This window comes from Saccopteryx leptura, chromosome 6, assembly GCF_036850995.1.
Source record: "Saccopteryx leptura isolate mSacLep1 chromosome 6, mSacLep1_pri_phased_curated, whole genome shotgun sequence".
In the NCBI taxonomy this organism is placed as follows: Eukaryota; Metazoa; Chordata; class Mammalia; order Chiroptera; family Emballonuridae; genus Saccopteryx; species Saccopteryx leptura.
Window position 1 is genome coordinate 70,238,823 of NC_089508.1, and position 15,293 is coordinate 70,254,115.

The 15,293-nt window shown below is 35.1% G+C and overlaps 1 protein-coding gene across 1 annotated transcript in view; it reads left to right on the forward strand.

Annotated features, from left to right (window-relative positions):
• FAM227B (family with sequence similarity 227 member B) overlaps positions 1–15,293 on the forward strand; it is a 236,095-nt gene that overhangs the window by 3,593 nt on the left and 217,209 nt on the right. The window contains exons 4-5 of the mRNA XM_066343624.1: positions 9,001–9,017; positions 10,613–10,666. Coding sequence (XP_066199721.1) covers positions 9,001–9,017; positions 10,613–10,666 — 71 coding nt within the window. The remainder of the gene's footprint in view (positions 1–9,000; positions 9,018–10,612; positions 10,667–15,293) is intronic.

A 15,293-nucleotide genomic window follows, 5' to 3' on the forward strand; every position in this document is an offset into this window, starting at 1 on the left:
AAGATTGTCAAAGAATTGTGACCATATTTTAGAAAAACACCAAAACAGTGAGTTTACTACTGTCACAGAAAACCCCAAAATTTCAGCAGTTTCATACAATAAACTTTTACTTCTCACAGAAAATCTGTTACGGATATTTTTAGTCAAGTGAAATGTTAGACTCAAGGACGCAGGTTTCTTTTTATTTTTAGTAGTTCTGCTGTCATTTAGGACTTGGATTATACAGTTTACCTGATGAGAAAGATAGCACAATGATTCTCACAAAAAGTTTTAGAAGTCAGTCCTAAAAATGGCACATGTCTCGTTTCCCACATTGCAGTGGCCAGAATTTAGTCCCAAAGCACCTACTTTAACTGCAGGGGAGTCTTGAAAATGTAAAGAAACATACACATATTGGTGAGAATTACATTTGCCACATTCTAGGTTTTTAACCAAAACCTTGTGGTCCCCAACCACTCTGGAGACTCTCAGTTTTCTCAAAAGGAAAATTCATTCAAATCTTTTTAATATTCTGTTATTTACTCCATATTTCAAAATATAGTCATACTGCGATTTCTTGATTCCTCAGTCTCAGACATTATTCATTAACTTTCTTCTATAGAAGTCAATGTTAAAGCTCTTTTATAACACCGACATATTTCTTCTCTACCAACCCTCCACACACTCTTATTATCCTCTCATCTCTCAGTGTAGAAATATCAGTTTTTGTTTAAATCAACATTTGTAAATATCAGTCAACTGTGGTCATGTTAACTTTTTTTTACAACCTTGTACTTTACTTTGTCTTAATAAAATGCCATCTTTATATGTACTTATTTGTAGTCTGTCCTCAAACACTCTACCAAAGTGATAAAAACATTGTAATCAAACGCAATTAATCTAGATTAATTATTTTATCCTTCCAGATAGTCCCTCTAGAGCACTTACAAACTCTAGTTCATTCAATATTTGTTGCTTTTACAATCCAATACTGCTCTCCTGTGTTGGATTCCTTATTTCCTTTTTCTTTGTTTAATCTTTTGTTTTTATGAAACATATCCTTCCTGAGAAAAGATAAATGGGAGCATAATGACCACTGCCAAAGATGGCCACATCATAATCTCTAGATTCCATGAATATGTATTATTATATGGCAAAATGAACCTTGCATATGCAATTAAGTTAAGGATTTTGAGATGAGGAAATTACCCTGAATTATATGGGCGGCTACACATAATCACAGGCATCCTTGTAAGAGGAAGACAAGAAGACGGAGAGGTAAGAAAATGCTACACTGCTAGCTTTGAGGTTGGAAGGAGGAGCTAAGAAGTAAAGGAATGTAGCTGACTACCAGAAGCTAGAAAAGGTGAAGAAGCAGATTCTCCCCTGCACCCTCCAGAAGAAGCGTTAGCCCTGCAGACCCATTTCGACTTCCAGAACTGTGAGATAATAAACTTGTGTTGTTTTAAGGAACTAAGTTTGTGCTTTTTAGTTACAGCAGCAATATTAAACTAATATCGGAAGAAATGATTATTTTTTTGCTACTTTGCAGATCTGGAAAATGCCACACACTTAATTGATCGACTATTAGTTAACTTTCTAGGTTGAAATCATTTTCCTAGAATAATCCTCTAAATTATTTTGTCCTCTGATTCTTTTCATTAACTTTAATTCTAGTTTCCAGAAGATTTCTTCAGCAACCTGTCCCACTACCACACAAAATTTTGTTGAATATTAAACTTATACCATTATATTTGTACTACACTTTTAAAAAATTCTCTATTACCTTACACTGTGCTGTTATAGTTTCAGGGATGCTTTTTCTTATATCTTTCTAATAATCTTGAAAATAAAAAGATATTTTAGGGAGACTTGAAGAGGGCAACAGAGTAGGCAGATGCACAGACTCCCAGCTCATGCCACCAAGCTGGATTACAAATTAATTTAGGAACAATTAGATGAAAAACCAACTCTGGACTACAAGAACAGCTCTCAAAAACCAAGGAGCAAAGAAGAAGCCACACTGAGCCTGGTAGGGAGTGCCGAGGAGCAGTGAGTCTCCCCTGCTTACAGGAACAAAGGGGGTGTAAGGCTGAGAGACCAGAAGGGCTCTCATTCCAAGGAAAAGAGTAGTAAATATCGCTCACAGCCACTTGCCTGGGGTCCTGGGAACGAGGTGTGTTGAAAGGGCTGGCTTATCTTCCAAAAGGAAAGGTGGGAGAGAAAGGCAGATGGTGACTGACAGAGGAATGCATAGGAGGACCCTGAGAAGCTGACTCATCCAGTGCTGGAGATGGCCATAGCTGGAGGAGGGGTTGATCCTTCCACATAACACAAGACAAATGATTCTGGGTCACCCATCTCAAGATATCTCTTCAGCTCCAATAAGTACAAGAAGACAAAGCTGAAAACAAGAAGTGGGGAGGAGGGGCAGTAACTCAGGTCTCCATGCAGATCTGAGACACACCTCCCCCTACTGAAGCAGAGAAAGCATCTTGCCCCAGAGAGAGTAACTGGCAGATCAGGCCTTCAGAGTCTCAGGTTACACCCAAAACATTCCTGGATACAGTTTCAAATAAGCCCCCTGCTGAGATCTGTAAACAAGGCTAACATTGAGATAACTGAGAAGAAAACAACCAAATCAAGACTTCAATGTGGCTCTATTAGAAAAGCCAAACCTGACTGGATTAAAAACAACAACTGATGTGAACCCTAGAAGACCTAGAAATAACACAATTGAAAATTGGAGGCAGACAACACCAAACCTAGTCTCAACCAGCCCTACAAACACACAGACATAATGAGAAGACAGAGAAGTGCAATCCAAATGAAACCACAAGAGAAATCTCCAGAAAATGGACTGAGTGATATGGAAATAACCAAACTGCCGGATGCAGAGTTTAGAATAATGATTGTCAGGATGCTTAGGGATCTTAGAACAACTATAGATGGTCGTTATGAACACCTAAATAAAGAGATAGCAAGTATAAAAAAAGGACATTGAAATATTAAAAAAGAATCAGAGGTGACAAATACAATATCAGAAATGAAGAACACAATGGAAGGAATTAAAAGCAGGATGGATGAAGCTGAGGAATGAATCAGCGAGTTGTAGGACAAGATGAACAAAAGCAAGGAAGCAGAGCAGAAAAAAGAAAAGAGACTCAAAAAAGTCTGAGGAAACTCTGAGAAAGCTGTGTGACAACACGAAGAGAAATAACATCCACATCATAGGGGATCCTGAAGAAGAAGAGAAAGAATAAGGGATAGAAACTTTATTTAATCAAATCATAGCTGAAAACTTCCATAAATTGATGCAAGGAAGGGTCTCACAAGTTCAAAAAGCACAGAGAACTCCATTAAAGAGAAACCAAAAAAAATCTACACAAAGACACATCATAATTAAAATACCAAAGCTATGCAATAAAGAGAAAATATTAAAAGCTGCTAGAGAAAAGAAGGCTATCACCTACAAAGAAGCCCCAATAAGGATGACATCCGACTTCTCAACAGAAACACTTGAGGCAGAAGAGAATGGCAAGAAATATTCAAAGTAATGCAGAACAAGAACCTACAACCAAGACTACATTAGCCAGAAAGGCTATCATTTAAAATTGGAAAAGAAATAAAAAGCTTCCCAGACAAAAAAAAAAAAAAATCAAGGTATTCATTACAACCAAACCAATGCTACAGGAAATGTTAAGGGGCCTCTTGAGGACTCAAATAAATAAAATTAGAAATGAAAGTGAAGAAATAACAACTGACGCAACGGAAATACAAATATTGTAAGAAAATACTATGAAAAACTGTATGCCAAAAAATTAAACAACCTAGGTGAAATGGACAAATTCCTTGAAACATATAATCTTCCAAAAATCAATCTGGAAGAATCAGAAAATGTAAACAGACCGATTACAACAAAAGAGATCGAAACAGTTACCAAACAGCTTCCAACAAACAAAAACCCTGGGCCTGATGGCTTCACTGGTGAATTCTACCAAATATTCAAAGAAGAACTAACTCCTATCCTTCTCAAGCTATTTCAAAAAATTCAAGAGGAAGGAAGACTTCCAAGTTCTTTTTAAGAGGCAATCATAATTCTGATTCCAAAACCAGGCAAAGACAACATAAAGAAAGAAAATTATAGGCCAATATCCCTGATGAATTTAGATGCTAAAATCCTCAACAAAATATTAGCAAACCCAATCCAGCAATACATGGAGAAAAAAAAAACATACACCATGATCAAGTGGGATTTATTCTGGGGAGGCAAAGATTGTACAACATTTGTAAATCAATTAATGTGATTCACCACATAAACAAAAGGAAGGAGAAAAACCACATGATAATTTCAATAGATGCAGAAAAAGCATTTGATAAAATCCAGCACCCATTTATGATCAAAACTCTTAGCAAAGTGGAAATACAGGGAACATACCTCAACATGATAAAGGCCATCTATGACAAACCCACAGCCAACATTATAATTAATGGACAAAAATTAAAAGCAATTCCCCTAAAATCAGGAACAAGGCAGAGGTGCCCCCTTTCACCACTCTTATTCAACATAGTACTGGAAGTTTTAGCCACAGCAATCAGACAAGAAGAAGAAATAAAAGGCATCTAAATTGAAAAAGAAGAAGTAAAACTATCATTATTTGCAGATGATATGATACTGTATATAGAAAACCCTAAAGTCTCAGTCAAAAAACTACTGGACCTAATAAATGAATTCAGCAAGGTGGCAGGATATAAAATTAATATATAGAAATCAGAGGCATTTTTATACACGAACAATGAACTGTCAGAAAGAGAAATTAAGGAAACAATCCCCTTCACTATTGCAACAAAAACAAAATAAAGTACCTAGGAGTAAATTTAACCAAGGAGGTTAAAGACTTGTACTCAGAAAATTATAAAACATTGATAAAAGAAATCAAGGAAGATACAAACAAGTGGAAGCATATACCATGCTCATGGTTAGGAAGAATAAACATCATTAAAATGTCTATATTACCCAAAGCAATTCATAAATTCAATGCAATACCAATTAAAATACCAATGACTTGCTTCAAAGAAATAGAACACATATTCCAAAAATTTATGTGGAACCAAAAAAGAACACGAATAGCCTCAGCAATTTTGAAAAAGTAGAATAAAGTGGGAGGTGTCACACTTCCTGGTATCAAGTTATACTACAAAGGCCATTGTATTCAAAACAGCCTGGTACTGGCATAAGAACTGGCATATAAATCAATGGAACAGAACAGAGAACCCAGAAATAAACCTACAGCATTATGGACAATTGATATTTTACAAAGGAGGTAAGAGCATACAGTGGAGTAAAGACAGTCTCTTTAACAAATGGTGTTGGGGAAACTGGACAGCTACCTGTAAAGAAATGAAACTAAACCACCAACTTACACCATGCACAAAAATATACTCAAAATAGATAAAGGACTTAAATGTAAATTGTGAAACCATAAGCATCCTAGAAGAAAACGTAGGCAGTAAGCTTACCGACTTCTATCACAGTAATATCTTTGCTGATTTATCTTTATAGGCAAATGAAATAAAAGACAGGATAAACAAATGGGACTATATCAAACTAAAAAGCTTTTGCACAGCTAAAGGCAATATGAACAGAATAAAAAGACAAACCACACAATGAGAGAACATATCTGATAAGGGATTAATAACCAAAATTTATAAAGAACTTGTAAAACTCAACACCAGGAAGATAAACAATTCAATAAAAAAAAAATGGGCACAAGAAATGAATAGACACTTCTCCAAAGAGGATATACAGATGGCCAATAGACAAATGAAAAAATGTTCAACATCACTAATCATTAGAGAAATGCAAATTAAAACCACAGTGAGATACCACCTCACACCAGTCAGAATGGTGCTCATTAACAAAATAACACATGATAGGTGCTGGCAAGGATGTGGAGAAAGGGGAACCCTCCTGCACTGCTGGTGGGAATGCAGACTGGTGCAGGCACTGTGGAAAACAGTATGGCGATTCCTCAAAAAATTAGAAATGGAACTTCCCTTGGACCCAGCCATCCCATTTATAGGAATATATTCCAAGGACACCATATCACTGACTGAAAAAAAGAAATGTACCCCCATGTTTATGGCAGCATTGTTCACAATACCGAAGATCTGTAAACAGCCAAAGTGTCCAACAGTGGACAAGTGGATTAAAATGCTTTGGTACATATATACAACAGAATACTATGGGGCTATGAAAAAGAAGGAAATATTACCTTTTGCAACAATATGGAGGGACCTGGAAACTATTATGTTGAGTGAAATAAGCCAGGCAGAGAAAGAAAAATATCATATGACCTCACTCATTTGAGGAATCCAAGGAATAATGAGAACTGAGGAATGGAATTGAGACAGAGGAAGGATAAAAGGGACCAGAGGATAAGAGGACAGAGGGAAAGGGGATGATAGGATGGGATAAACCTGAAGGGAAAGGGGGAGGGCACTGTAGGGAGGGGGGCAAGGGAGATGTTGAGGGGAATAGGGGGGAGAGGGGATGCATTTGGGGCGACCCTAGAATCTATGTAAACACAATTAATTAAATAAAAAAAATAAAATAAAAAGATATTTTAAGAGTTTCCTTCTCTTCCTATTGTCTGTATCCTCTCAGATTTTATATTCAGTTGTTTCGATTTCTACTTTTTATTTTTACCTTTTTAAAATTTCTATATTTATCATTAAATATGTATGAATCCTTGAATTTCTATTCATATTGAAGAATAAGAATTAAAATTGTGATAAAAGCTCAGTTGTGAACAGGATTGTCAAGCAAATAGCTTCATAATAGGATCAGATTTTACATTGCAAGATTCGCAAATATCTATGTTAAAAGGCACTAATGAAGAGAAGAGCAGAAATCAATGAAATTGAAAACAAATATGCACTGCAGAAAAGCAACAAGGCCTAAATTCCTTCTTTGAAAAGATTCATAAAATTGATAAGCCCTTAGATAGACTGACCAAGAGAAAAGAGAAAACTCAAAGTACAAATATTAAAGATCAAACGAAAACATTTGGAGATAGTAAAAACAATTAGAGGATATTAAAAACAAAGATTTATGTCAAAATATTTGACACTTTATTTTCCTTGAAAAGCACAATTTACTAAAACTGATGTAAGAAGAAATAGACTACCTGAATAATCTTATATTAATTTTGAGAAATTGTATCTGTCTTAATCTGCTCCGGCTGCTATAATAAAATACAATGGACTGTGTGGCATAAACAACAGAAATTTATTTTCTCACAATTATAGAAGCCAAAAGTCCAAGATCAAAGTGCCATCAGGGTTGGTTTCTGGTGAGATCTCTCTTCCTGGGTTACAGATGACTGCCATCTCATGTGGCCTTTGTGCATTCAAGGAGAGAAAGATCTCTCTGGTGTCTTTTCCTATTATAAGGACAACACCTCTATAAGATTAGAGTCCTACCCTGATGACCTAATATAACCTACCCAAAGGCCCGTGTCCAAATATAATCACAATCGGAGTAGGGCTTCAACATAGGAGTTAGGCGGAGGAGGAACACAAAAGGCTATGAGTACTTTAAATTTAAAACTGCCCCATAACTTCAGATTTAGTTAGCATCACCAGCAAGGTCTATCAAACATTTAAAGAAGAAATAGTATTGATCTTTCAGATTTCAAAATTCTTTTAGAGAATAAAAAAACCAGAAACATTACCCAATTCTTTCTCTTTTTTTGAAGACCAGAATAATCTTAATTCCAAATCTTGACAAGGACATTATAATAAAATTTTGGGCCAATATATCTCAATAACAATCTGGTATAGCTTCATTGTGGTAAATGTTTCATGTTTCATTACTTTAACAGATTGTGTATTCTGCAGTTGCATGTTCTATAGTGTGATTAGGTTAAGTTGCTTGATAATGTTTAAATTTTTTATCTACTTTTATGGATTTGAATATGTGCCTGATTTATCAATTACTCAGAAAAATGTGTTAAAATCTCCAAATATTATTGTGGTTTTTCCCATGTTTTCCTTTAGCTTTATCAATTTCTGTTAAGTTTATTTTGAAGCTCTTTTATTAGATGCAAATACATTTAGCACTGGTTTGTTTTCTTAATGAGTTGACATTTTATCAATATAAAATAATCTTACTATGTCTGGCAATAATCCTTATCTTGAAGACTACTTTGTTTAATATCAATCTAGACATACCAGTTTTCTTATGATTAGTATTTGCATGGTTCTAAAATTTTCATTAATGTCTTTTTAGAATATCTGTTTCTCTTGAAATACCCCCTTTTTTTCATGCACTATAATCCAATGTGTATTGTAAAACTTTTAACATATTTATAATAGTTTGTATGTTTTGTAATTGTTTTATTATGTATTAGACATCATGTGGAAAAAATGTGGAGGGTGAACTTTAATTTAGTTCTGAGAGAGCACAAGCCTTTTTCTCTCCTTGGTATTTAGAGTGTGAGGCTGATCTTTGGAAATCTTCCTAGATTTGAGTTGAGCTTTACCATTAACTGCAGCTTTCATTAACCCAACCCCAAACTCCCTCTTCATAGCCACCTCATATCTTGTCAGTATTAAGTTGGAAAAGGCTTGGACTAAAGTTTTAAATATGTTTGGTTCTCCTTTGGAGTCAACTCTGTCAGGGTCTTGGAACCCCAATACTACAAGAATGCATTGGCCTATAAATTCTCTAACTTCCCTGCCCCACCTCCTTTGCTGCCTTTTTTTTTTTTTTAATTTTCAGAAGTGAGTTATGGGAGTAATTTTGTTTTTTGCATTTGGGTGTCTTTCAGACTCCAGTTTGTTATCCCAGTTTACACTGATGCCTTAGGCCCAGCTGATTGCTCTTCAACTCTGTGAAGTTCTGAATCATGTCAGGCCAACTCATCCCTCAATGGGAGTGCATACCTCACTGCTGGGTAAGGAAACTGCCACAGCTTTATCCTCACTTAGAAGGACATATTTCTTTCTGGATTTCAGGTCATCAAGGCTTCCAGGTAAGGCAGCCTTTAAGGCTTGCAACCTGTGCTGTTGCACAAGGCCTCATGAGTAGAGGGCCCTACATTTGGTGTAACAGTCTGACGTTACCACCTTAAAATTCTTAACAATTTTTAAACTTGGGATTCTGCATCGTCACTAATTGTATAACTGTTCCTGCTTACTAGCATTCTCCACTCTTCACTTACCCCACAGAAAGGTAGGATTTTCACTTGTTCCAGGTTTTTCCGCTGTGAAGATATAATATTATAAAGTTTTTGTCTCTACACACATTATGTATCTTCTCTCTTATTTCTTACTCCTCACAATCAGACTAGACCTAGTGCTTTCAATAAAGTTTCTCTGACAACTCAATGCATCTTTGTATCTGAATACTTGTTTTTATGATTGTCACATATATCCTTTGTTTTTTATTATTTATATTTATATATTTGCTTATATAGATCATATATTTTAAGCAATATTAAGAGAAAGAAATATTTTCAAACTCAAATGTGTGGTTATTTTTATAAAACATGGCCTTGTGAAATTGTAATCTTGATCATTTTAGCTACTGGTTAGAAATATGTATTTTAATAAATTAAAATGTAATGCAATCTTTTCAGCCATATCATCATCAAACCAATTGGATATTATAATAGGATATTCTGAATTTCTCTTATTTTTGTCTTCTTGCTGGTTTTTCATTCTCTGGAAATGTTTGTTCTTATTTAAAATTTTTAAACCACCTACATATTTCTCTGACATTCATCTACTCATTTATTTATTAATTAATGCACACTGAAAGTACTTATGAGCATGGACCAGCTCTGTATGAAATTTTCCCTTCAGCAGTTATGACACCATAGTTGCTATCCTTATAAAGATACAAATCTGCTGTCTGTTACCATAGAGAATCTTTTGGGGACCAAGTTAGGCTTCCTAGAAAAAGTGGCTTTTAATTTGATACTTGAAATGAGTTAAATGGGCCAAAAATGGGTTGGAAGAAATGGGTTTGGGACAGGGAGCCTTCTAAGCAGCAGGAAGAATGTGTACACAGTCTCTAAGGTAAGGAAGAGCAAGGTGTGGTCTAGATTAAAATTAATTTGTATAATGATAAATATATTTTTAATTTACAAAAAAAACTACTAATAAAAATAGAATTATTATTTATTACACTGAAACATCCAACAATTTTAAGTATTTTCACCACATCACTAGTGTGGCTTTTTAAATACTTCATAAGCAAGAAAAGCATGCTATTACATTTTTGGCTCTAGATTTATTGCAGACACCATCCAAGATACCCCAAAATATCTTGTAACTGTTGTAAGAAAATTAAATGAGGACATTGAGAAGGACTCATATGGAGCTTTTCTCTAGGATCAGTGTATCAGAGGAAGCCTTTTATAGAATTTGGTTTGGAGGCACAGAATTTAAACGTTGATCTCTGTCACTTTTCAAGAAGGGACTTTATAAAGTAAAGATTTTACAATATCTTAAGATTCTGAAAATTATAAGTTAAGTTCAGCCTCTTCATTTAAGTAAATTATATACAAGCATTACCAACAACTTAAATTTATGTTAATGAACAATATTGATTTTCCTTTATTAGAAAAATCAAGAACCTCCAAAGAATATTGAAGAATTCTTAAAGCTTCAAAATTGGGTGAGTAGAGCATTCTATTTTATGTGCCAATACATCCTTTAAAATAATCAGCTATAGAGATGTAAAAGCTTAGAAAAAGACCGTAGGAACAGAAATTCTGTAAGTCCCATTTTCTTTCTTTTTTTTTGAAACTTTTTATTGAATTTATTTTGGTGACATTGGTTAAGAAAATTATATAGGTTTCAGATGTACAATTCTACAATACATCATCTGTATATTGTATTCTGTGTTCACCACCCATAGTCAAGTCTCCTTCTGTCACCATTTATCCCGCCCTTATACCTTTTTCTACCTCCCCACCCTCCTTTCCCGCTGGTAATCACCGTACTGTTGTCTGTGTCTATGACTTTTGTTTTGTTTTGTTTCGTTTATTCATAAGAGTCCACATATAAGTGAAATCATGTGGTATTTGCCTTTCTCTGACTGACTTATTTCACTTAGCATAATATTCTCCAGGTCCATTGATGCTTTTTGTTGCAAAAGGTAAGATTTCCTTCTGTTTTACTGTCGAGCAGTATTTTATTATGTAAACATAACCACATCTTTTTTATCCCCTCATCTACTGATGGGCACCTGGGCTGCCTCTAAATCTTAGCGATCATAAATAGCATTGCAGTTAATGTGGGAAATGTTTATAAATATTTACATCCTTTCATTAAGCTCTTATCTTACAGCCATTCCCTTTTGTCATTGTTCTATTCTCTTTTTCACTTTAAGAAACTTCTTGTCCTGTGTCTTATCAGAAGAATTATGTAGAAATTTCTATATAATATTGTTCAGATAAGATTTCTGTCTTATATATTTACACCTTCAAGAATATCTAAAAATTATGCTTACTAACATCATTAACTATTTACCACAGCTAGACTCAGGTAATATGTAGTCATGTTGCATCGGTATTCTTTGATGTTGAATTAGAATAAAATATTTATAATGTGGTTTTATATTGAAAGCTCTAGTTTCCTTTATGTTTAACTACTGATCTGAAGTTATTGGACTTGTATGGATTTTCTCTTGGGTCCATGTACTTTTGAGTCTGAAGGTCATGTTTGTTTTGCATTGTGGAGTGTCAAGGGCTAGGAAAAAGATGTGAGTGTGGAAGGCAGAGGGAACAGGAGGCTTTTTAATGAGGCGTGTGCATATTTTGAGTAGATTAGACTTTAATTTGCACTTACTTATGCTTAAATGTAAACAGAATTTGCTGTGACTAAACTGTTGACAATTGAATTTTAAAAATATCTATTTTCAAATATCTATATTGTTTTTATATTTGTTTAAGTTTTTCTTAATGTTTTGAAATTGGCTTGAGTTCTTTTAGGCAGCAAATAGAAAATGAAAATATTCCTAGTTTACAAAAAGTTTATTTCAGTCACTGTGGCAGAGCCAGATATTTTGAACTACATTTAGGACAAGCTTTTGCAACAATTTTAATTTAAATATTGATGGAAATGTGCTGTAGCCTAATTATAATATTCCAGGTCTTTTTTAATGTCAAGGGAAAGGAATTATTGTTAAAATTAAGCCAAACTCAGCAAATAATTATAGAGACATTTAGACTATACCATCATACATATTTGAGAACCTATAATTTCAGATGAAATTTTCTAATTATTTCAAGTGAAAAGTGAATAGTCACTCTGTTCAAATTAAGAGTAAAAACAGGCAAAGGCCCCTGCCTTTGTGAAACTGTCATTCTTTTTTATGAGGCATATTATAAACAAGTGAATAAAATATAAGAGAAATACAAATGCACTCTAAACTGCTATGGCTTTCTGGAAAGCCTGTCTCTGTTCAATTTTCCTATCCATCCATCTGTTTAAATGACCCATAAGGACTATGTTTCCAAAAGTGACTGTCATTTTAATTTGACAATGTTTGACTCCGGGGATTGTATACTGTGACTGTATCTTATTCTCCTGAGATTTTTGTATTTTTGACATTTAGTACCTAGGCATTGTGTGTCTTTTTTAAAATATATGTTTGAAGGATTTGGGAAAGTACACTAATGTATCTAAGTAATATTCTTTATTCCAAAATGGCAGAGGGACCTAGATCTCTCTGAGAAAGTTTTCCAACATTAAAAGCTTGGTATTATTTAGGCACTTACTATCCTTAGCACAAGTCATAAATAAAGATGTATATGACAGCTTTAGTAAGCTTTTTGGGGGCCTATAAACAACAGAAATTTATATCATAGTTCTGGAGGCTGGGGAAAAAAAGATCAAGGTACCAGCAGATTTATACAACACCTGCTTCCTGTTTCATATAGAGAGCCTCCTTGCTGTGCCCTTACATGGTAAAAGGGATGAGCAAGTTCTCTGGAGCCTCTTTTATAAGGGAGGGCACTAATACCGATCATGAAGGTTCCACCCTGGTGACCTAATCACCTCCCAAAAGCTCCACTACCTAATACAATCACATTTAGGGTTAGGATTTCAACATACACATTTTGGGGTGACACAAACATTCAGACCATGGCAGAAGGTATCAGCTCTAGTGTCCGACAGACATAGGACAAAGGACAAACTGCTTCCCAAATTTAGATCATCAATAAAGACTGTAGCAGAATGCGCACATCATTAAATTTTAGAGTTGAGTGGGCTTTGATAGGTCTAACTAGCCACTGTGTTTTCTACTTTATAATCCCTTTAGCATTAGTGGCTTAGTAGGCTTTTAAATGAAGAAGAAAAGAAGTGGAATAGACCAAGGCAAGTTTAAATTTCCTGATCGGCAGATTTCAGATATATTCCCATTTAACTAAATTCCCAGAATATTTTACCCAAAACTTATTAAAGAGTTTCATCATATGCAAATTTCCTATCATTCCAGAAGGCATTCTGTTACTTATAAACTCTTAATTATATTGGCTAACTCTCTTTGTTTTGTTATTAATTGATTATATTGAAAGATAATCTTATATTTGGATTTGCAAATATTAATGTTGTGATTCCCCTTTCATTCCTATTGTTTCCCCCTCTCTTTTGTTCTCTTTTCTTCCTTTCCTTTCTTACCTGAATAATTTAGTGCTAAAGCCATTTGGGGGCCAAACCAAGGCAGGCATCCACATTGGCTGGGGAGATGGGGATGTACTGGGGTAGCACAGAGCAAGCTGTCTGAACTCAACCACAGTGAGGAGGGTGTCCATGGGACACCAAAGGTGTCAGAGTTCAAGGGAATAAGGATGGTATACACACATGGCCAGGGATAGGGGTGGAGCGTGATTTCAGGAGGAGGGGAGGTAGGCTATGGCCTGATATGGGAAATCAGAGCCCAAGTTGGAGTAAGGAGGGTATACCCATAGAATAAGCAGCCAGTTAAAGGGTGTTGGGATAAGAAAGACATTTGGTAGAGGCTAGAGGTTATCAATAGATATGAGATTGGTTAGTGATCACCAGAAAAGACTGATAAAACTAATACATATATTAAAGATAATGGCAGCTAGATTTTTCACTGTTGGAGGTGATAATTATAATATGGAAAGAGAGAAAACTAGAATATTTGGAATTGGAATTGGAATTAAAGGTGTGATAAGGTGCCAAAGAACTGTAAAACTTAGTATTGGCAACATCATTTTAAAGAGGAAAAGTCAGGCTTCTTGCCCCCTCCGTTCTGTGGAAAATGTAGGGAGAAGAATGCAGGAGCTTTCTGGCTTATAAGGACAAATGGGTCATCTAGTTCTCTGGAAGGATTGAGGCTACTACTTGCTAGACAACAAAGAAGATAAAGATTATCTAAAAACTTCCTTTCCCTTTCAATAAGAGGCAATATTTACATATCCTACACTGATTTTAACTCTTCCTCCCTTCCTGGAGTCCTGAGAGTAACATATACCTCTAGACAAAGGAATAGGAGGTAGACACTAAAAGATTTGTGAATGTCTTTGATATGTAAAATGACATCACTATTGTGTTACCTTGTAAGTTTTAATATGTAGGAATGTTTTTTATAGATCCTATAGACGAATGTGATAAGCTTGTTAATAATTAATTATTGTATCATGCTCCTCCTTCTTTTCCCCCAACCTATATGTGATCAAGTCTATATAACTAGCGTCAGGGCTATTTTGCACACACATGATTTGGGTTAGCTATACCCCATGTAAGTCATATGCAGCCGGTTTATTAATAAATCTCCTCCTAAAAATTCTTCTGTATCCTGCCTTGGTGTCTCTACGTAAACCCGCGGAATTAAGGTACGCTACTTTACAACAAAGATACCAACGTGAGCTCATGGTTGTTGTTTTTTTTAATAAGTATATCATTTTTTTAATTTTATTTATTCATTTTTAGAGAGGAGAGAGAGACAGAGAGGGAGAGAGAGGAGAGAGAGACAGAAAGAGAGAAGGGGGGAGGAGCTGGAAGCATCAACTCCCATATGTGCCTTGACCAGGCAAGCCAGGGTTTTGAACCGGCGACCTCAGCATTCCAGGTCGACGCTTTATCCACTGCGCCACCACAGGTCAGGCATGAGCTCATGGTTTTAAGTACACAGAAAAGACTGAGGAACTAAGGACAGATGAAACCAAAATGTAATGTGTGATATTGAACTAAATCCTTCTTCTATAAAGGGCATTATTGGTTCAATTGATGAAATTTGAATTAAACCTGAGGATTGAATAGGAATTAAA